The sequence below is a fragment of the Rhea pennata genome, chromosome Z, assembly GCF_028389875.1.
Source record: "Rhea pennata isolate bPtePen1 chromosome Z, bPtePen1.pri, whole genome shotgun sequence".
Lineage (NCBI taxonomy): Eukaryota > Metazoa > Chordata > Aves > Rheiformes > Rheidae > Rhea > Rhea pennata.
The window spans coordinates 73,756,090-73,777,995 of NC_084702.1; the positions used below are offsets into that span (position 1 = coordinate 73,756,090).

At 41.7% G+C, this 21,906-nt stretch overlaps 1 protein-coding gene across 1 annotated transcript in view; it reads right to left on the bottom strand.

The window, feature by feature from the left end:
* Nucleotides 1–20,295, bottom strand: part of CELF4 (CUGBP Elav-like family member 4) — a 709,411-nt gene extending 689,116 nt beyond the window's left edge. The window contains exon 1 of the mRNA XM_062599561.1: nt 20,016–20,295. Within this exon, the coding sequence (XP_062455545.1) occupies nt 20,016–20,295 (280 nt within the window). The remainder of the gene's footprint in view (nt 1–20,015) is intronic.
* Between the last annotated feature and the right edge of the window lie 1,611 nt (nt 20,296–21,906).

The following is a 21,906-nucleotide window of genomic DNA, read 5'->3' on the forward strand; positions in this document are numbered from 1 at the left end:
TGTGGCTCCTCAGAAGGATTTCTGTGCCTTTCTTTCTCAACCTCTTAGAGAAAGACCAGCTCCCATCAGAGGGGGGAAAAAAAGGAAAAATGCATTTGGGTTGTATAATTCAAGCACAAAGCTGACATAAAAATAAAGGCTTCAACATCTGGGTTTGGTGAGGGGGGAGGAAAGCAGAGAATTGGAGTTGGGGTAAGGAAATAACAATTTGCTGCCACTTGAAAGTATTGTTTAACGCTTAAAAATGCTGACAGCTTCTGCACAGCTGTATCCACGATAGAAGCAGCCTGCTGGCACATTGATAAAGTATTAAGATTAGTGCAGATCTGAGCCTGATATAAAGAGATGAGAGGTCTTTCCAGCTGAATTTAGGCAATGAGCACAAAGTAACTGTTACCTGGTAAAGGATCATTTTGATGCCGCGGTCTTTTGGTTTGATTTCAGATCAAAGGGAGGCTAGGTGGTTTGGGGCTGGCGTTCCGAGCTGCATGGCTAACTTATCTGTGCCATTCAAGTAGGCATCACATTGTCTGCTTGTAAGTAGAGAAGGATCTGAAACACATGAGGGAGGGACAGGGGAGAAAAGGGGAAAAAGCAACAACAACTACATACTGCAGAGCAGTACAGCCTGGAGTCCTATGGAAATACATTTAAATAGCTAGCTTTCTTCTCTACAAAAGTCCTGATGAAAAGTTGTCCTGCTGTTCTCAGTCTGGAAAGCGTCACTCCAGACAGAGATCAGAGGTTGTCTTTCTTCTTAAGGAGCTCTGGCTTCCTTACCGGGATACCCTCCGGGTCCACAGCCCGGAGCAGATGTATCGTCACCTCGGTACAGAAAGCACTGTCCCGGGAGACCCTGGAGTGTGGGCACATCTGTACCACTATAAAGGTGCCTCATGCCAGCATGCTTTTACTTCCCTTCTATTAGTGTGTGTGTGTGTGTGTGCGCGCGCGCGCGCGTGCATGTGTGTATTTACACGTCAGTATAACTACTTCTGTACAATGTTATAATGCCCCTAGTAGAAAAGTTTTGTCATCTGGATCATGCTAATGCAGTTAGAGCAGTGCAGCTTTTCTCCCTCAGTAGACCCTAAACACAGTCCTGTGAAGTGATAAGCCCTGTCAGTTCTTGCTGACTTTGAGGGAATCTCAAAACAACTTTTGGGAGGGCCTCCACATGTCATCCTAGGTCCTGCCTGAGAACTAGGTCCCAGGTTAACAAGAGTAGGGCAGCCTTATATTATTTGCTATCTGAAAAGATGCCAAGAAAGAGAGAGAAAGCTCAAGTTACCAAGAAAATAGGCAACCTTAACATAGTGAAGGTAGTCAAAAAATTACGGACAGGAGCCATACACCTCTGTTCTGACATGGACTTGCAACATGCCTTCAGTAACCTTCCTGCCTCAGTTTCCCGTTGTTTTAAAAGGTGACGAAGATGCTGGCTCACCCCAAGCCAGCATGATGAAGGTGTTATGGTCAAGATTTCTGACACACTGTTAAATGACCTGCTCTCTCTAAAGTGTGAATCTTGTTTGTGTTGCACTGGAGTTAAAGGGATAAGCTTTTTTGCTGCCCCTGCTGGAGTCTACATGGAAATGAGTTGTGCGGCATATGATCGTATCCCAGTCAATGCACACTGCAAATGAAAAAAAGAGAGCTCTGACTCTCTTTCTCTTTTCTTCCTCCTACCAGACTGGGCCAAATCCTCGTCTCATTTATATTGCAGTAATCCTGGAAGAAATTCACAGGAGTCGATTCCTCTAGATTTACATGGGTATAACTGAGAGTAGAATTCATCACCACATCTTCATAGATGGCTCCTAAGCAGGCAAAAATACTAAGGCCTCCTTTATCTTGACGGCACAAGATGGCTCAATAAATGTAAAGCACGTGTTATATAACAGCAGAATAATCTATGGTATTGAGGGCTCACAGATCCTGAAAGTCTTTTCAGCTTGCAAGGGAGGGAATTAAATAAGGAGAAAAAATATATATTTTCTGAATAAAGTGCTTGTTGCAGATTTTTTTTTAAATACTGAACTGTGAAACCTAAAGTAGGGCAATACCCTCCCTTTCAACAATACTTTGACTTCCTACAGTCAGCAGATGCAATATGCATAGGATTCAGAAAGATCCCATTAAAATTCATTAAAACATGTTTCCAGCTATTTAGTAAATTTTGAAGAAAAGAAACCTATTGCCTCTTCTGCTCCATACGATGGCCCCTTTGAATGTAATTAACCCTTCATTCATGGGTCTTTCTATCCAACTAATCTCCCACCCTGTGCCTTCCGATGCATTTTTAATACAGCAGCTAATACTGCCACCTAAAATCCTTCAGCAGTCACCACGCAATAGAGCTCTTTGCACAGGCCAGGTACTGTAAATCTCCATAAACAGTGCTTGGATGAACAGCAAATTCAGATAAGTGATGTGTTCTTTTTCATGCCTTCCAGTTACAAACGGGGGATACTCTTCATCCTTCAAGGTGGATTTTTATTCCGGAAAGATACTGGATTCACACTTGCCCGGGGGATTTAGCCTCTGGGCTTGGGGAATCTGGACATGAAGGGATGGGAATAGGAGCAGGAGGGCATAAATAAATAGTGAAGCCATAAAAAAGGGCCTGGCAATACATGTGCAAAAACAAACAAAAACAAATTAGAAAGCAAAATAATATTGGTACCAGGGAAATCCGGAGATGTTAAGCAAAGTGTCAGCTTTATCTATCCAGAGTGTAAAGCTTTCCTCTCTCATACAATTCACAGAGACTCAGGACCGGATCTGATCTAGTCCTGCGAGCCATAAACTATGACTGCTTTCAGATCAGAGGGCGTAAGTGGAGAGGGGGGATTATTTCACATAAAACAGAAGCAATCAAAAATATTCCAGTTTCCCCCCTTTCCTCTTTCTCCATCTGATGAATGAGCTGGTTTGTCAAAACTGGGAGTGGAGCTGGAGGGGGTGTGGTATAAAAAAGGAAAACTTAAGATGAAAATTAAAAATACTCAGTGTTTCTCTCTTTGCTGAGAGAATTCTCAGCCCAACCCTAATCATATTTTCTTTGTAAGAAATTTCAGAATGGAAATATTTAAAATAGGGTAAAATAGAAAAGGGTCCCATCCACGATGCAAGGTACTCAAGGCAGTTGATGCTTCTTTCATGGTTTCAGTGTCCTATCATAGCTATGAAAGAGTGTTATTTCTGAGTCACAGAATTATGCTTTTCACTTGGCTTTGGTAATACCCCTACGCTTAATTATTTCATCTGAATTACAGATTTCCACGGATCTAGAAAAGCATTTAAGCACCTGTTCAACTTTAAGAACTTATTGCTTTCTGGGAGGCTTTCCACAATATGAATTAGACTTATACTTTGTGTATGAACATCTCTATAGCATGACTATATTTCATCTGAAAGAAATACAAGCTCTTCCTGCGAGGTTTGCCACTGTCTAGTACATCGTTTAAAAATTTGTTCATGAGTGTATGTGCCTTTTTATCAAAGATTTTGTTGTATCTCACTCAAGCCTGGCACAGTGTCTGTGGTCAGTCTTGGTAAACTCAAAAATGGACTAATCCTGGCACTCCAGAATCAAATATATACATTACAGTTTAGGTATCAGATGTGAATCTCATCTTCAACCACTAGAAACCAATATGAAATCTGCCTGCTTAACAAAGAGGCACTGTCATGGCCTTACTTTGCCAAATCAGAGAATTTTAAAGAGAAAGCAGAGCAATTTGTTTAAAATGCACAAGAAATCTGTACTGAAGATCAGAATTTCAAAGTATGGCACAAGTCTTACTTTATGAGGAAGTATTGTTGTCATTGTTCCTCCAGAGCTGGAAAGGGAGGAGAAAAAGATATATAGGAGCTCAACCTGTAGAATTTGCAGACTTGAGTGGCAGACTAAGTGCTACACAACAAGCCGTGGAAAAAACATTAACAGTCTAAAGCCAAAAATCTGGTCTCAGGGCTTCCCATTCAAAGATGTAAGATGTACTACCCTCTTACCCAAGAAAGACTAGCTAGTGCACATTAGAAATTTAGAGGTTAAACGCTGATATAGTGGGATCTTTTAACTGATCCACACTCCTCTGCCACTGGACATGTTGCCTGTAAAGCCATGAAAATGTGTGTACAAGTTAACAGCAAAGTTCATTTTCTGCGGGAAGATGTGTATGGGTTTGTCTGCTTTAATTGTTTCCATGATTTAAGTGTTAGGCACCAGGAAATTAATCTGGGCAATAGTCACGACAATCTGCACAAAGCCGGGTCCAATGTTGCTAAAACAAGCTGGCTGAAATGAAAAAGTGCAGCTGTGACTCTCCGCCTGATACCGACACATGCACGCACGCACGCACGCACACACACACACACACACACACGCAAAAAAGCCCCAATTATTATTCTCATTATTTATGAACAGAGACAAAAAGCCAAAGGGGGCACAGTAATGCACACAGATGCTGATTAGCTGGAGATTATATTGATGATGTAATAAAAATTCACTTTGTCTCTTAAGCTGCACCAGAACAATCAGAGAGAGATTAGATAAAAATCAGAGAGAATGAATAATAGACCGGAGAGGTAACATCATAAACCATAACTCCAAGCAAAACGTTCTGTCTCCGAGTGCCCCGGTTGGAATAAATAAGGGCTGGAGGGTGTAAATACGGTCCAAATGTACGTAGGAAGTAGACGGATGTGGCACTGTATATGTATTATGTATCAGTAAGCAACCTTATACATGCATTTACATACCTGCACAGGTTTGCAAATACATCTACACACGCACACCTTGCTAACTCTGTTGAACATACGATAAGAGAGAGAGAGAGAAATCATTGTATTTGGAGAGGGACAGACAGACATAGAGAAGTGAATAGGACGGACGATTAGAAGTGTAGAATCGACTGGAAAGACATGATCCTGGTGGAGGGAAAAAGCAATTCTGTCTGTACCTGAGAGGGTAAAGGACACATATGTAAACATCTGCATGCACTTGTATTTATCTAGACACACAGCAGAACGGGTCCCTATATGAAACAGTATCCCTGCAGCCACAAAAAATCCCAGTCAGAGAGACACAGGAGAAAACTTTCTCCTTTAGAGTGCTTGCTTGAAAAGGAGCAGAACTGCTGCACATCCAACGTTGGTTTAAGTTTACTGACCATGTTTAATATTTGATTAAACCTTTGTCATAGCTGACTATCCTGATCTGAATAGATGATCCGATGCTTTCCCTGGTAGTAAAGCCAAGCATAAGTAATAGCTGTCCTCTGACTACTGCTGCCTTTTGCATACGAGTAGGATTTTGCCGTGTCTAAAAACCTGCTTCTGGATTCTTTTCAGCTGCTCAGTGTTTTCAGTCCTGCTTTATGAAATCAAACAAGATACCCCAAATCCTTCCTCTGGCCGTGAAGAGGGATGTGATTTATTAGTAGCTGAGGGAAAAAATCCCTTCTTTCCAAAGTCTTCCCTGGCTTAAGTATTTTACCTGTTTTCCCTTCAGTACTTTTTGCCTGTGGTTTGCATTATTACTCGCTAAATACATTAGAAAATGCTCATCAGCTTGCTCGGCAGCTTGGGGGTATTTGTGTGGTTGCCCACACACGCGCATACACACATATATACACAGCAATTTTATAAATAAATCACAGTCATAGGGGTTAGGAGAGGGCACATGGTGCTTCACAAAGGAGCAGAACAGCAAAAAAAAAAAAAAAAAAAAAAAAGGAGGACATCTCCAGGATCAGAAAATAGGGGTTGTCAAGAGTTTTTCAGCGCCTTTTAACGCATATGAGATGGCCACTGTTGCTGGCTATAGAAGGTAAAAGAAGGGGACCCCAGCCGAGGTTCCCTTTATCCTGGATGAGGAAATGTCTAATCCTTCAACACAGACAAAAAACAGGCCTAAATAATCATCATACACACTTTATACCTCAAATGAGACAAGGCTTGCCGGGAGAGGTAATATTTTTTATTAGACCAACTGATACAGTTGGAAAAAAATAGACAAGCTATCAAGCACACAAGGAAGTCTGTCTGTTTTTTTTTTTTTTTTTTTTTTTTTTTTTTAACCAGCTGTATCAGTTTGACTAATAAAAGATATTACCTCTCCTTACAAATGTTGTCTCATTTATAACCTTAGTCCATCACTGCTACCGCAACAGCACTACTTAGACCTTAAACACACACAAAGCTCTTTTCAAAGCTGGATAATACAAATTCCTCTTCACACACAGAAAACTGAGGAAGAGTGAGGTCTAGGAATAGGATCTAGCATGACACAGAAGGCTGGGATAGAAATGGGCTCCTAATGCCTTCCTGCCCACCTCTGAATGAAGAAGTCTCTGATGCCACGCTATGTGAAAGGCTTGTTTCAGCTTCTTGCTTTAATTTGGCGTTGCCAGAGAGGGTCCTGGAGCTAAGGGCTAGGGTTAGCTCTGTTTCAAAACAGCAGGGAAAAATATTTTTGCAAGAAGCTGAACTGTAGTCCCAGAAGGGGCTGCCAGAAATAGTTAAGAATAAGCTCACGATTTTAAGAATTCAAAGGAAAATGTATGCATGATTTTTGCTCAGGTGTGAGAAATCTGCTGCTGATTTAATGAAACAAGAAAAGTTAAAAAAAAAAAAAAAGGAAGGTGCAATTGCCTTGGTGAAATTTTAGACTTTATGCAATATTTTTTTTTTAATGTTTTGAGGTTAAAAACCTCAAAAAAACCTTCCTCTATGCTCTCAATGATTTATGTACAGAGACATATACATTTGTGTATCTGTTTGCATGTATGTGGATGTGTGCGTGTGTACTTCCCAGGAGCGTGGGTCTTTCTGCTACTAGTCATGGCATTATTTATGATACGGTCAGCATGGCTCCCTTTTCCCAAACTCTCTCTGTTTGGGAAAGGGCTGAGAAATGAGAAGAAAGATAGGTAATGCACACTGGGAGAATCAGAGAGCAGACTCAAAACATGAACCAGTGAAGGGCTCTAGGAGGGTGACAGCCAGTGACAGCATGAGGGCAAAATGTCGGTGCAGAGCTGAATTGGAGGAACGGGAGTGTGAAGAGAGACAACAAGAGTTGGGAAAATGGGTCTGTAGCAAGAGAGGGTGACTATGGAAAACAACTCACGAGCCCACATAAACTGAGAAGGAAATTATGGGAAGCTCCAGTCTCTGGAGAGGAGACTGGGGGAAAGATTGGACCGTGAAGGCAGAGCTGAGCCTGTGGTCTATGTGTCCATGTTTGGACCTACAAGATTTACCTGGGGAGAAAGCTAAGGAAGCGAAGATAAGGAGCAGGGCTTGGATTTAAACCCAGCCAGCAAGAGCGCAGGCACAGCACTTGCAAAGCAAACACATGGGCCAAGTCTGGAAAACTAAGCCTCTGGAGCAAGCAACTTGCCTAGCAATCAGAACAAGGTCTTTTGCCTGGTAGCACAGAGCAGTGTCACTGGGCCAGATTGTGGCTTGACTATTTTTTTTCTTTAGGAAGCCACTGCCAAGAATCCCATCCCCAGACGAAAGTAGGGGAGAAGACAGGGGAGTGACATACCTACAGTGCAACTCCTTTTATGAATAAACTTGTAAAATCGAATTCTACCAACACCTCTCTGGCCTTTTTCAATGAGCCAGTCAGTAACAAATGATCATTTAACAGCACAAAGCAGCCGTTATATGAGAGAACATATTGAGGCTGATACAACACACTTTCCCCTCCAAAAAAGAACCCAACATTCCTTCTTCATTTTTTTCCCCATCTGCAAACACTGTCAGTAAAGCTGAGTAAATATATAAATAATTAAACAAACAAATACTTTCCCTGCTGCCCCCAGGCCTTTGAAACTGAGACTTAGCTGGATTTCAGGCAATCAAACAGCATCACATTCACACACTCACACTGCACACACGCTTCCTCTCCACCTTTGACAGCATATCATTGACTTGAGTGCACTGTGATGATTTTAGAGAGACTTGGGGTTAGATAATCAACTATACACACACGAGTACACACATGCACACTCTGACTCCTCCATTTACGATATAAAAAACCATAAGCACAGATCAGATGTAAACACAAAAAACACATTCATTGCTATTGATGGACCAACTAAAACTACAAATGGAATAAACAGGGGAGCTTGTTTCATTTGCTTGTCAGTGCCAGTTCTTTAGTGTACGAGAAAACCTGAAACCCCCCCCATAAATGAAAAGATTTCTGAATTAATTTTGTTTTGGTTTGAATACTTGAGACCACTGGAACTTTGTTTATTCTCCCACATAAGCAACTTCTTGGGCAGCAGACTATCTTGCTCTGCCAAAGTCAGGGACATTCACACCTGTACTTAAGGATTCATACAGTGTCTAGTGTCTGTGAGGTTGGCTCAGAGTCTAGCTATTGACTCTGCAGAGTATTGGGTCAGTCCTCAGCAAATGGACAACAGCTACTGATTCCATCTACCCATGCTGAGGGCAGAAATGCACTTGTCTAGAGAGAACTTGCTCTTTTTACTTGCTCAGTGAGGGCAGATACCTTCATTTTGATCCAAATTGCATTGCAAACCAATCGATTTGGATCATGCTCTTAGAGAAGAAATGTGGGATGCAGCCCTTCACCAAATCCTTGAGCCTTGCAGCTCCCTCAGTTGCCATAACAATGCAGAGTACGTATGTGATTCACTAAAAGAAAAAAAAAGGGATTCTGAATCAGTGAATGATGATATTCCTGTAGACAGAGAAATTACAAAGGCTGAATCCTACTCACACAAGGAAAAACTGGCAAAATTGCCATCGACTCTTTCATGGCAGAGCACGGCTAAATGTATATTTAAAAATGAGAAGAGCAAAGCTAGTTTTCGACCTCCCGACAACATATTTTCCTGATCCGCACTGAAAAGTGCTCTGATGTAACTCACTCATCACCACAGATGCACAAAATCCACTCCTGAAAGAAAATAAGTGTCAAATTTATGCTGTTAATTCCGCCCTCCTAAAAAATCAGACCAGCCTAATATTGCAGATGAGGAAATGAAAGATCAATAGCTCACTGGTGCCAATGGGAATCTTTCCATTGATTCAACAGGTTTCAGATCAGGCCTGAAGGCACCGAGCTTAAGTGACTCCATCAGAGTAATTATCCAAGCTGTGATTAGGACCCAGGCGTCCTGGTTCCTTTGCTGCCCATCCTCACCCACCCTTCCTCTGAATGAAACTACAGGCACAGAAAACAATTCAAAGGGTGAAACTCTGCGGTGTGTTATCCACTAGCAAATAATCTAGAAGGAAAAACAATGCTGGCTCTTTTTCTTTTTTCTTCATTTAATTTGGTATTAACTTTTACTATCCCAATAGTAGGATGTAAAACCTACCACCGCTATGCTACTGTTATCTCCTGCAAGATATTTATGTGCAAATTAACTTCCAATGTACCTATAGGTTGGCATGCATTTGTTTTTGTTTTTGTTCTCTATCAACGACTGAACTTGTAAATAATTTGTAAGATACTTTTTTTTCTTTAGTATCAAAGTCAGCTGGGTCTAGAGTCTTGCAAATAAATATGTAGCAATGGTATGCTTTTAAAGACTTTGCTAAAAGATTTTTGAAGATTTTTGTTGATTGTCTTGCCTGCTCCTCTTCTGTGCTCCCACTTTTCTCATTTATTGCCAGTATCTTGAATGAGATTTCTTTTTAAAAAAAAAAAAGAAAAAAAAATCATCTAAAAGGGAAGGAAAAAAGAAAAGAAAAGCAAAAAAAAAAAAAAGAGAGAGAGAGTCCGAGCGCCCTTCAAATACACACAGCAGAACAAAACCCGCAGACCCGCAGAATAGCATAACCGTGGAACAATATATCTTTATAAAAGAGGGTGAAAATTCACATCTCCATCCACGTATTATTGAAGGTGGAATATGCTCAAATAAATTGCTTTTAAAAGCAATTAAATGCTCACAACAGAAAAACACTTGCCCTGTAAACTGAGAGAAGGAATAATGAAATGCAAAGCATCTTGAAACTACCGTATGGCAACTGGAACAAGACACTTCAAGCTGAATGGTATAACGGGAGGAGTGAACTAGCAAACCTGGAGAAGGCAGCCTATTGCTGAAGAGGGAGTAGTTAGGAGAGTCTGAAGCGAGCGGGTCTGTGTGTCTAGATTTATATGGGTAACTACCTTAAGGCAGTCACATTGCATATTATCGGTAGTTCCTGTCTCAACGAGCGATATCTTGCAGGATTGTCCGTTACTTAGTGCCCAATCCAAACCCACTGCAGGCAAGGCAGAGTTTTCTTAAAGACTTCGGCTGGCTTTGGAAAGGTCTCTAGCTGCTTCGCAAAGTCTTTTCCCATCAATTATAGATTATATGCATCATGGAATATACTTTACTTCTACCTTCTTTTTCCTCTATTTCTTAAACACTGCTAAAAGTAGGAAAAATAAAATAAATAAAGCATTTTCACTGCATTTCTGTGTTGAAAAGGAGCTCTTTTAGAAAGGCGATCCCTGAGATAAATCCTGTCCTGACAAAGGCCGAACTGGTCGACTAAATCGACTGTTCGGTTTCTCCAGGCCTCTTGCTTCTCTGCAGCTACCAGGCAAAGACCTTATCCTAGAGAAAGAAGCATCCCATTTCTGTCTGGGTCAGGTGAAATAACAGGCACGGAACAGAGCCTTGCCTGTAAGAGGCAATAAAACTGAGTTTTCTCTGGGTTAGCTTTCAGAGTTGCAATCCAGTTCAATCTACTCAGCTAAGGTATTTCTCCCTCCCTCCCTCTCTCTCTCTCTTTCATGCACCATTTCAAAGAAGTGCATCTTTACCTTATTATATTATTAGAATCAATCAATATTATTAATATTACATGTGGGCAATTCTGTAAATTCTTCATAGTTCTCCTCCCTGCCTGTTAACAGCAGGTACATTATACAGTCTCTGGTTAGATTGGTCAACCAGGCTATTGATAGTCTTAATAAGCAATATCTGTATTGTGACCTTTGCTCACAGAACTGAATCTCTCCTATAGGGCTGTCAGATTCCTTAAAGAAGTATTGATAAGCTCATTACTGTATTGCTACATATAATTTTAGGTGCGATTTTCACTCACCCTCAAACATCTAGTAACCTAATACTTTTTTTTCTTCCTAAAGCATTGGCCCTTTTACAATTGATCAAATAGTGAATTAGAGCATTATAGAGAGGAAACATAATCAGGGGATTTCTACAAGCACACTGTGATATATCTTTTGATCTTCTGACAACCTTCATCCCTTTGGATCCTAGGAAGGAAGCACTGTTTTATAGGGATATTATTAGACTGATGCTGCTTTATACATCTACCTGCAAGAAGCTACCGAATCCGACAAAGATATTTGTGTGCGTTTGCAGTGTGATGCATATTATGTGATGTGAATCTATCCTTAAGAACTAAAAAGGAGAGGATCTATAAGCAAACGTAACCCTGCCCTTTCTATATATGCATGCATACACAGTCCCTGTGTATTAGATACATAGGCATTTAATTAGAAACAGGACAAATATGCAGTTAGATCTCATCAGACCATCTCTGTCTGCAAAGCTCCATTTTTAATCTGTTTGAAGAAGCTTCATGTCCAGAGTTATCTGCTCCAGTGCACTAGGAAGCCAGCCTAAAATATTTTGGAGACTCAGACACAATGTACAAATAAACCAGACATGGATTAATTAAGTGTGATGGTATGATTAAATTAGTATAATGAACAAACAGCTACGTATCATATTAAACTCTGCATAAAATAATTCCAGGAATAGCCTGCAAGTCACCTATTACTTTCATGCAAGAATATGATTTCTGTAGAGCCTTTTGGAAAGGAACTATTTAAAGACATATTTGAGCCTGTATGTATCTATAGCTGTATTGAATGCATATTTTCATTAATATATGTGTATAGTAAATGAATGCATACGCGTGTGTTTGTGATAGAAAAACATGACAGACACACTTGTATTTCTCTCCATATGCATCTTTCAGATAAAAGTTCATTCTCAACTGCACCTTTCATGCAAGCTATGTCTCATTATGTTTTACAAATTTAAATAAGGAAATAACAGATCTCAGTAATGGAGCGGGGAAAGGACAGCCTGTAATACAAACACTGTCTGTACTGCACCTTGGTCTATCAAACTGTAAACAAGTTTTTGGTAGCAAAATACTCTGGTAGACCTAACAGCGAAGAACCCTCTTGCTGTCAACTACATGCCCCTGGCAGCATTAACATTGCCAACAAAACCATCTACGAAATAGTTAATTTTAAACAATGATTGTCCATGTTCAACAAAGGAGGGAGAAATAAACAGATAAGGGTGAGGTAGATCGAAATCTGCATGCCTCATTGGCTGAGCTGTCGGATATTTCTAATGCTTCTGAAGGGTTTGTTACTAAGAACCTATTAAGTATCTTTAAACCTTTGATCTGTAGCCAGTCTTAACAAAGGTGACAATTAATTAAAGGGGAGTGCATTGCAATAAAGTTACATCGTGGTCAGTTTATGTATACTGTCCAAAGCTGGTTCACAGAAGTCACTGTCAATTAAAGTCTTGTTGGAGTCCAGTTCATTATCAATTTTTCCCCCTTGTCTTGATCAATATTTTTGGCTGCTTCTGCTTGACAAACTTAACACAATGTCTATATCTATATGTCTTGCTATTCATTTACATGGAATAGATGGCCGTATATGATTTATTTTTAGCTACTATGTATGGTCAGGCACTTTATTTGAGAGGTTTAGAGCTCTCATCCATCTTTATTTTAAGGTGCGACAGTAATAAGCCTTCGCTTCCTTCAAGGGGATGTCAGTTGGATATAATGAATGCACATTAAAAGCTGCATTCACCTGTGTGTGCATTCAGGATGTGGCTTACAGTGACAAAAGCAAACAAATGCAATATCTCTGGTGACATCTTGACTCCAGCCCACACCAAGCGATGCAGCACAGAGAGTGCAGAAAGTGATTCAATAGATCCTGCGATCCCCAGAATGCCATGATGCATCTCAAGGAGTTACGCAGAGAGAGAGAGGTCCCTATAATATATACCCCAGCTCAGCCAGTGAAGCGAGGGTGGAAGAAAAGCTATAACTTTCACTTGCCATGGTTATTATTTTTCCCTCTTTCCGTTGCAGATTTTAATACATAAGGGTCAGTCTGCCATGACAAGCCCCGGCAACAGTCATACAGGCATCGATGAAGCAGTTAAGTGAATGAGGAATGTGGCAGGGGGCTGACTTTTGTCAGGTCCTCCACCTTTAAGTTTTAGTTTCTCTTACTGAAGGAAGGCTAAGTTAAGGGACAAGCCAGCAAGCCTAGAAGCTGATAGCGTCAACTGCAAGTGTTGTGCTATGCTATGTAAATCTACAATCGGGAATTTTAAAGGAAATGTGAAACACGGAGTAAGCACAGGCCTGCACCAGGATTTCCAAACATGAGCCTACTGAAGTGATGGCAAAACTGTCACCGGCTTCTGCCCCGAAAGCAGGCAGCAGGCCTTCATTTCCAAAGGAAGGAAGAGGCTGGGATTAATGAAACACTAATCCATTTGTCAAGGCCGAGATTCAACTTAGCTCACTTAACACTTGGCTTGTTAGTGCAAACTCTTGCAGGGCACAAACCTGACAGCACTCAGTGGACAGGTCATATTGAGCTCTACAGCCTCCTGCTGTTATGAAATATTATTGTAAGGCTACACCTACGTGAATCTTTGGAAATCTGATATTTTTCTGCTCTATTTTAAATGCAAGTAACTGGCCCAACAGCCTAGATCATCTCCCCCACTTTTGCTCCTTTGGAACCATTACCGCCTGTCGCATAAACCTGCCTCGGTTCACACTTGATTGACGGGAGGGATGGTAACAGCTCCTTTAGTGTCGTTATGGTCTGTCGGGTCAGTGCGGCTGGCATGCACGCGCACAGCGTATGCATGATAAAAAACGCCCTGACGTTTTGCTGAAAAATGTGGCTGCGTATTTCCAGATCTTAGGGCTACGGAAGGTCTTCCTCGGTCCTCCTCTAGCCCCTTCTGCTCCTTGCTTTTTGCACCACACAAAGAAAGTCCTATGTCCTCTCTCCTTCTTAGGTGCAAGCCAATCTTCTGTTGAACATAAGACACTTTCCGCAATCTCGGTCACTCTCTACCCAGGCAAAATTTCCAGTTAGTCTCTGACAACTTCAAAAAACTATTCTATCAGTTGCCTGGCTTTTACTATAATACACAATTTGAATTTTCTACTGAAGGGTGTCCTGCCTATGATGCTGGCCGCAGGCAGATGCTGGATACGGAAGCAGGTGAATCGTGCTTTCCATCCAAGTTGTAAAGGATCCTTAATTTTTTCCCCCCTATTTTAGCACCAACATTCCTGTTCTCTTCTGGCTGAATACAGAAAAAAAAATAAAATAATAATAATAATAAAAAAAAACAAAATTCCAAACTCTCCTGTCTTTTAGTTGTTATTCTTCAGAAATTAGTAAATTTCCTGCTTCACTCTCTAATTAAAATCCTGTTTTGACCAGGTAAATACTATGAGACCTGATTGTCATCAGTATATTTTTTCTGAAGAAAAGATTTCTTTAAAAAAAGTAGCTTCTTTTTCTCTCATAAAATGGCCAGAGGCACCACTATATGTAGAGACTGATGAGCAGGAATAATCTTAACCTATAAATGTATAGGAAATATAAATTTAAACTAGGGAAGGGTAAAAGTTCTAGTAACACAAACTTTAATTTTTTTCTTTCATCCGCATTATGTAACTTTAAAACAAACACAGTCTTGTACGGATGAGTAGTTGATGGGGTTAGTTGGTGAACAGCCTTTAGCTGAGCACAAAACTTAACAGCCAAGCAAGAGACCCCTGAAAATTGGAGTTTGTATCGGAAATGCTGACACAATTTTAAGAACAACATCATAACTGGCTACAGCTGCTTTTGGTTACCAGAATCCATGTGAAGACCCCTGAAAAAAGAGTTAACATATAGCCTCCTAATTTACGAAGAAATCTGGGCTATCTTTTTGGCATTATCAAATATACACAGACACTCATCTGTACGGGAGATTATAAATGTACAGGGGGTTGGTTTTTCTGTCTCTCCCATCAAGATATCCAATTGCATTTTGATTCTTTTAAGGGGTTGTTCTTCAGACCTAAGGCATAAAGCCTCCTCTGTTTTATTCTAGTTTATTTGTATATTTACCTCCCTAAAACTTGTTTGGTTTACTACCATCCTAAATGCTGTATGTGTTGCTTTCAGCCAGGCAAGCCTTATGTTTCAATTATGGAGGAGTTTATTCAGCACCTGTATTGCGTTGTGCTTCTTTTCAACTAAATTTCCATTTCCCAAAGGCTGTATGCATGAATATGTATACATTCCTCTTTTTCTGTGTGTATACATACATACAAATCTATACATTTATACATATATACAAATATAACTTCTTAATTGAACGTTCATTGTCATTGCACCTTTGAATTTCTAAGATATCTAAAATCTTCATAATCATGCTTAGACTTAACAAGGATTTAATCCATCTATCATCTATCTTTGTAATCAAACATAACAGAATATGAATGGAAGCTTTGTTTACCTATCCCCCAGGTGTCTTAAATTTCAGAATTATTTATACTTTAGAGAAGGTAAAGCAATAGAACTAAATTATTCTCTTCGTACTGCATTTTTCTAGCTGCATTGACTGCTTGTCGAGGGAGGCTCAGGTCAGGTAGGTGCACCGTCCTAACCGCAGGACTGCTGTGGTGGATTTTGTGGAGGTTTTATGGGTTTTATACTTTTTTCCCCCTAAATGAGGATCGAAAGAATGTTGTTGATTTCAGGTCTATGAAAAACTCTTGTTTTTCCACTGCACACTATCTCTACTCTTTAAGTGTACTCAACCGCGTGTGTTTCAGTAAATCTCAGTTAAGTGTGGAATGCTGATTTCTCCTGACTTCCTAAATAGAATATTATGGAGACCTGTGTGTTTTAAATTAAAACACATTCCAGGGCTTGGGTACAAGTATGCTTCAATAGAAAAGGCTGTTTAAACCTTTGGGGACAGTCCTATATTTAGATTACATTAATTCATAAATATTATACTAAATACCACTTAAATTGGCCTTAAATGACTTCAAAGATAATGCATTATAATATGGCTGTCCTGAGAGCACTAACCTTTATGTCTCCCAGTAACTCAGCCTTTAAGCATACTCCACTGCTAGATAAGAAGGGGAGAAGTTATGAATGAACGGCTTGCTAAATTGTTCAAGTGTGATTAGTTAACTCCGCACGCGCGCGTGTGTGTAAGCGCGTGGGTGGGTCAGCTCAGCCCCAGTAGACTCCTACCCACAGATCTCAGCACACTGCCTCTTCCCAACACCAAAACAAAGTACCACTGCAGGAGTGTGTTTCTGCCCCGTGTGGAGAGAAGCGAGGGCTGGGGAAGTATGTAACAGCTAAGCTCGTGCCACGAAAGCTTCTTTTCTCAGGGATCTGGCAATCCTTTCCCGCCTTCTCTCGCGGGCTGCCTCCCTCGCACTCCCTTCTCTCTTCGTGTGTCTGCAGAAGGATCGAGCTCCCCTGCCTCTCCCGTGGTATCTGGCCTGGTAGCAGGCAGGACTGCTGGTGGCAGAACCCGGGACTTCGCTCGCCCTTTTTGGTAGTTTCTTGGGAGGGGGAATAATCATTTACTTTGTCTTCAGATTCTTGATCTTGAATTTCCTCCTGCTATACCCAAGCATCACCATAGGATCTCTTCATAACATTTTAAAGCATACGCATCCTGCACTTTCATTTCAATGGATTTACACTTGAAATTACTCTGATTGCTACATTTTTACTCTGAGCTAATTCTTCTCCTTTCCCTACCCCCAACACGCACACACCTTCTTCCCCCCTCACACACACTAGCTAGTTCTCCGTACACTTAAATAAACTATTAACCAGTATTAACCCTTCAATGCACACCATTGCCACAGCCTCATTCCTTGGATTAGGAATGAAATTAACTGCAAGTGATGGATCAATTAATGTATAAACATTATGCATTGGTTATGGAAAGCATCTTGGGGTTTCACATTGCCATCCTACCCCCTTTGAGCCAAGTTGGACTATATTTATGCAATTCTTCAGCTATTCCTTCAAAGAAAAGCAAAAACAAGGAGATCTGAGGGAATACTGTGCTTTACATGATTGAATTTAGAGAAGGGAAATGGAAAAACATATATTAAAAATGAAAAGAAATGAAATAAAATAAAGCTAAACACAAACCTCATCCTTCAAAGCCCCATCATGCTTTTTGACTTAATATTAATTAATCACTACTGGCAAGAAAGTAATTTTTTTCCAGGTAGCCAGAGGCACATTTTTATCAGGATCAGCTAATAAATCAGCAGCATCGCTGGAAAGGAGTTCAAACTCTTCTCAGATGTACTAAATAAAAACGATCTCTGAAACGCTGGCAACTTGGTGTCTGTTGAAGCTTCATTCAAACCCTTGCCTGCGATATAACAATCGTCATCATCATTTTTCCCTCCAAAGTCCAGAACTTCTAGGAGGTTAAAAATGACTATGTTTCTTTCAAGAGGAACTCATGCAATTTGGTTTGATGAGGTGACAAGATTTCCCACACGGCTTTTTTTTTCCTATGCTGCAGCTTTAAAACAGAGTGAAATGAAAGGAAATTAAGTTAGGATCTTGCTTAATTCTGGAATATGTGTTAAACATATCCAGGCAAGATAAATGATCCGTCTCTTTCTCTCTATCTGTCCCTTCCCCCATTTCTGAGTTTGTGTCTATGAATTCAGACAGACAGTGCAAGAAAAACTGAACTGCAAGAGGCAGAATCACATCTATGAATAGAAATTAAAGTTAGCGCATAGCTTGATTAATTGCAGGGTTAAAACAGAACAAAACAAAAGAATAAAATCTCATCAACAGAGCAAAATACTCCTCCACGAAGAAATGTCTTGGCTAGATGTTATCTCAGAGGTTTCTGCTACATCGTATTGAGGTGATTCTCTTCTATGTAGCTTTTACTATTCTTATTTTTATTTTAAGGAGACCTGAGATAATTTTTACAAACACATGCGCACACACAGAGGCTCAGTGGCTACTCTCACTATGCTTTATATATTAAGCAGAACCTCCCAGGACCTCTCCTTTCTTGTGTTTTTTTGCTATTATTTTTATTGTTATTAATAATAATTACTATAGTATGGATGTCTCTTTTAAATGGTACCCATTCAACCTTGATGTTGTTTCTAGGAAGCTAATCTGAAAGGAAAGTGAGGTTCTGAAGGGTTACACTAGTCATTACAAATACAAGACGGGTGTTTGGAGGGACCGGCAAAGAAGGAAGGAAGAAATACCCTATAACTTGTACTGAATCCCCAATCTCCAATCCCTAGATATTTTATCTAGCCTGTGAGATACTGGTAGTTTGCACAGTCTGATATTTTCATTCGCATTTCCTTAGGGTGGAAGAGAGGAGGGGAGTGAGTGGGAAGGGGGAAACATGCCATTAAGTTTAAGATTTACAACTCGCCAAGGCAGTTGGAAAGCTGGGAAGCCAGTGATGCTATTCCCAGTGACTATCCCTGCCAGCAGTCCACCAGGCTGGAGTAGAGGCTGGTGCTGAACCTCTCTGTTAACAGGGCAACTTCCACTCCCCTGTACCCCGTGAAAAAAACAGAACTAGATCTGCAGTCACACCCTACTCACTTCGGGGTCTAATCTTTCTTTTTATTATTATTTTTAAGTACTATGTTTTCAATGAAGTAGATACACACACACAAACACACACACACACAAACACACACACACACAAACACACACACACATTTACAGAACCTGAGTTAATAATGAGGCTTGCTTTGCTCCCAGATCTCTCTTGCTCCTAAGCAGTGCTACCATGCAAATTACCTTCAACTTCCTCCCTGTGAGTCCTACTTTCCTACCCGGGGATCTGAGCATCTTCCCCCACTACCTAAACCCTCCCCCACTCCCTAAAACGTAGCATTCTCTGTCTGAAATGCACCTTCGGAGAGTCTAACAAGGGAGAGGAGCAGGCAGAGCCAGAATGAGCGAGGCATCACACGGGGAGCACGTCTCCACTTCCTTGAAAGAAAACCCAAAAAGTTCCTGGGATGGACTTTGGGCACATTAAAGTAGCGCTTTGAGTATGTCTGCTTGGAGACTTCTCTCCCTCTGGAACTGAACTGCAACCCGTGCCTCCTGGCTCTCCCCCCTCCAACACACACACACACTTTGCAAATTCATTCCCCCCCTCACCCCGCCCCAGCTTAGGATGGGCTTTTTTATTGTTGTTTATATCCCTGTTCCCACGCTGAACAAAAATAAAATTAAATAACCCCCCTTCCCGAGCAACTCACTCTCCTCCACTCCTGGCTTCGAAGCAGACTAAAAATAAGAACCCTACTAACAACAGTAAAAATAAAAATTAAGAAGAAGAAGAAAGCGTCGATGCCTAGCACACAACAGTTGTAAAATAGGGGCTTCCCAGCTCCGCGCGCACACACACACACACACACACACACACACACCCCTCGGTGGAAAATGTGCGGCTCCCAAAGATAAATAAAGAAATCCCCTTAATCTGTTTCAGCACCACAGCCTGTGGACAGCCGCCTGCCAGCCGAGCCTCTCTCTTTCTCTTTCGCCTGGACTCTCGGGCTTTTCAAGTGGCTGCATCTCAGCAAAATAAATAAATAAATAAATAAAAAGGGGGAGAGAAATAAACATACTAATAAAGAAATGAAAGAGAGCTGACCCCCTTCTTTGCCTCTCTCTCTTTTCTTTCCAGGAGGGTCTATTATTTCTTTCCCTCCGCCCCAGCCAGCCGCCTCCGCCCCCGGCCAGCTGAAAATGAAATAAAATGAAATGAAATCGAAAGAAAAGAGAGAAAGAGAGACCCAGAGAGGGAGCGAGAGCCTCCCTTCCTCTCCCTATCTCTCCCGGGAAAGTTCAGGAGGTAACTCACCTTTGTGCATGCCAGTGAACCTGTCCTTCAGCACCGTCAGTTCATAGATCTTCCCGAACTCCTCGAAGAGCGGTTTGAGGTCTTTCTCGTCCAGGTTACGGGGGATCTGCCCAATAAAGAGCTTAATGGCATCGTGGTCCTTCATTGGGATGGTGGATGGGTTTCCGGGACTATGGTTTAATCCGTTCATATGCCCGTTGGTGCTGGGGTTGCTGTGATTGCTACTCAGGCTGGTATTGTCTGGTTGTCCGTTTGCTAACGTGGCCATCTTTATATACATAGAGAAAATCTTCTTTCCTTTTTTTCCCCCTCTTCTTTTCTCTCTCCCTCCCTCTCTCTCTCTCTCTCTCTCTCTCCCTCTTTCACACACACACACACACACTCACACACACACACACTCCTCCCTCTCCGTCTCTCTCTCTCTCTGGGTCTGATCTGATTTTTTTTTTACATTGAAGATCTGTGTCCTTTCCGTTTAAACAGGCTGGATCGGTTCAAATTCCCAGCCAGACTAGGGGGTGGGGTGTGAGTGTGTGGATGTGTGTGTGTGCGGGGAAGGGAGGCTGGGGGTGGGGGATTGCTTTTGCCTCTACTCTGCCTAAACCCCCTCCTCCCAACCAACCACCCCCCTGTCTGTCTGCCTGGGAGAAGCTTAATGGTATCTTCCAACACAGCCCCTGGCTATAAATAGCACTAGGCGCATGGCTCTTTGAGAGACAGTCAATTTCTATTGTGCCAAGTGAGCAAAGGGGAACGGTTGCGTTTTTAGGACCAATGATGATGATTTTTTTTTCCTTTTCCTTTGCAAGCCCTCCGATCAATCGCTGTCGTTATAATTTCAGTGATCATCGGGAAAGCTGCCTTTTATTTGAGAAAAAAATAAACAAAACAAGGTGTTCTGACTTTTTCCTATTAAGATGATGCCTCTTATTTATTATTTACTCTTATTATGATTTCGCAATTGATAATAAAAGCAGTTCAGATACGGACGAATCCTCGGGCTCAGAGGTTGCTTTTGCTGTTGTTGTTGTGGTTGTGATGTTACAAGCTCTCTTTACTCTATCTGTTCTTGTTACATCTGAAAAAAATGCATGCTCTTTAAGCTTTTTTCTTTAATTACGCTGATGATGATGACATCAAACTAGGAAAGGCGCAACTGTATTATTGTAGGTCTTTGGAGGGAGAGGAAAAAATCGAGAAGACTGTTGTTAATTTTCATGCTGCCGATATTTATTTTGCATACAGTCAGCGCGGGCGTTATCTCCTATGCTAGCTACGTGTGTGTATGTGTGTATTGGAAAGGGATTGATTAGATAAGATTTCCGTGCCCGACTCTCAAGCCATCAGGATATTCTGTCTCTCTCTGATGGAAACATAAATCGTATTTTGTAGTCATCGGGGATCGGGAGTTGCTTGTCCGAACAATGCTCTCCAGACAAAGTGTGCTGTATGGTGGAAATGAAATCAGCTCTGCTTTCACAGCATCTGCGGTGGGAGGGCCGGGAGCCTCGGATTAAGGACACAACTCCCCCCCGTCCCCCAAATAATAATAACAGTAATCCGGACAGTAGCAAAACAAGGCGCTGCGTGTGCTTAGAGCAATCCTCCCCCCCTCCCCGCCCCGCTCCGGGTTCCCGTGAAATCCGTGTGGGGCTGAAGCTCGGAGGAACACGAGCTCCGAGCAGCCTCCAAGTTACCTGGCCTGAACCCCCCCCCCCCCGCCCCGGCAGAGGCGGCCGGCTGCGGCCGCACGGCCCCGGCGCTGCCGCCCGCCGCGGTGCTCGCAGCCCCCCGGCGCCGCCGCCGGGCGCTCCCCGGGCACGCAGCGGGCTCCGGGCCGTTGTTCCCGGAGCCGCCGGCTGCTCCCGCGGCGGAGGCGGCGGCGGGGCCC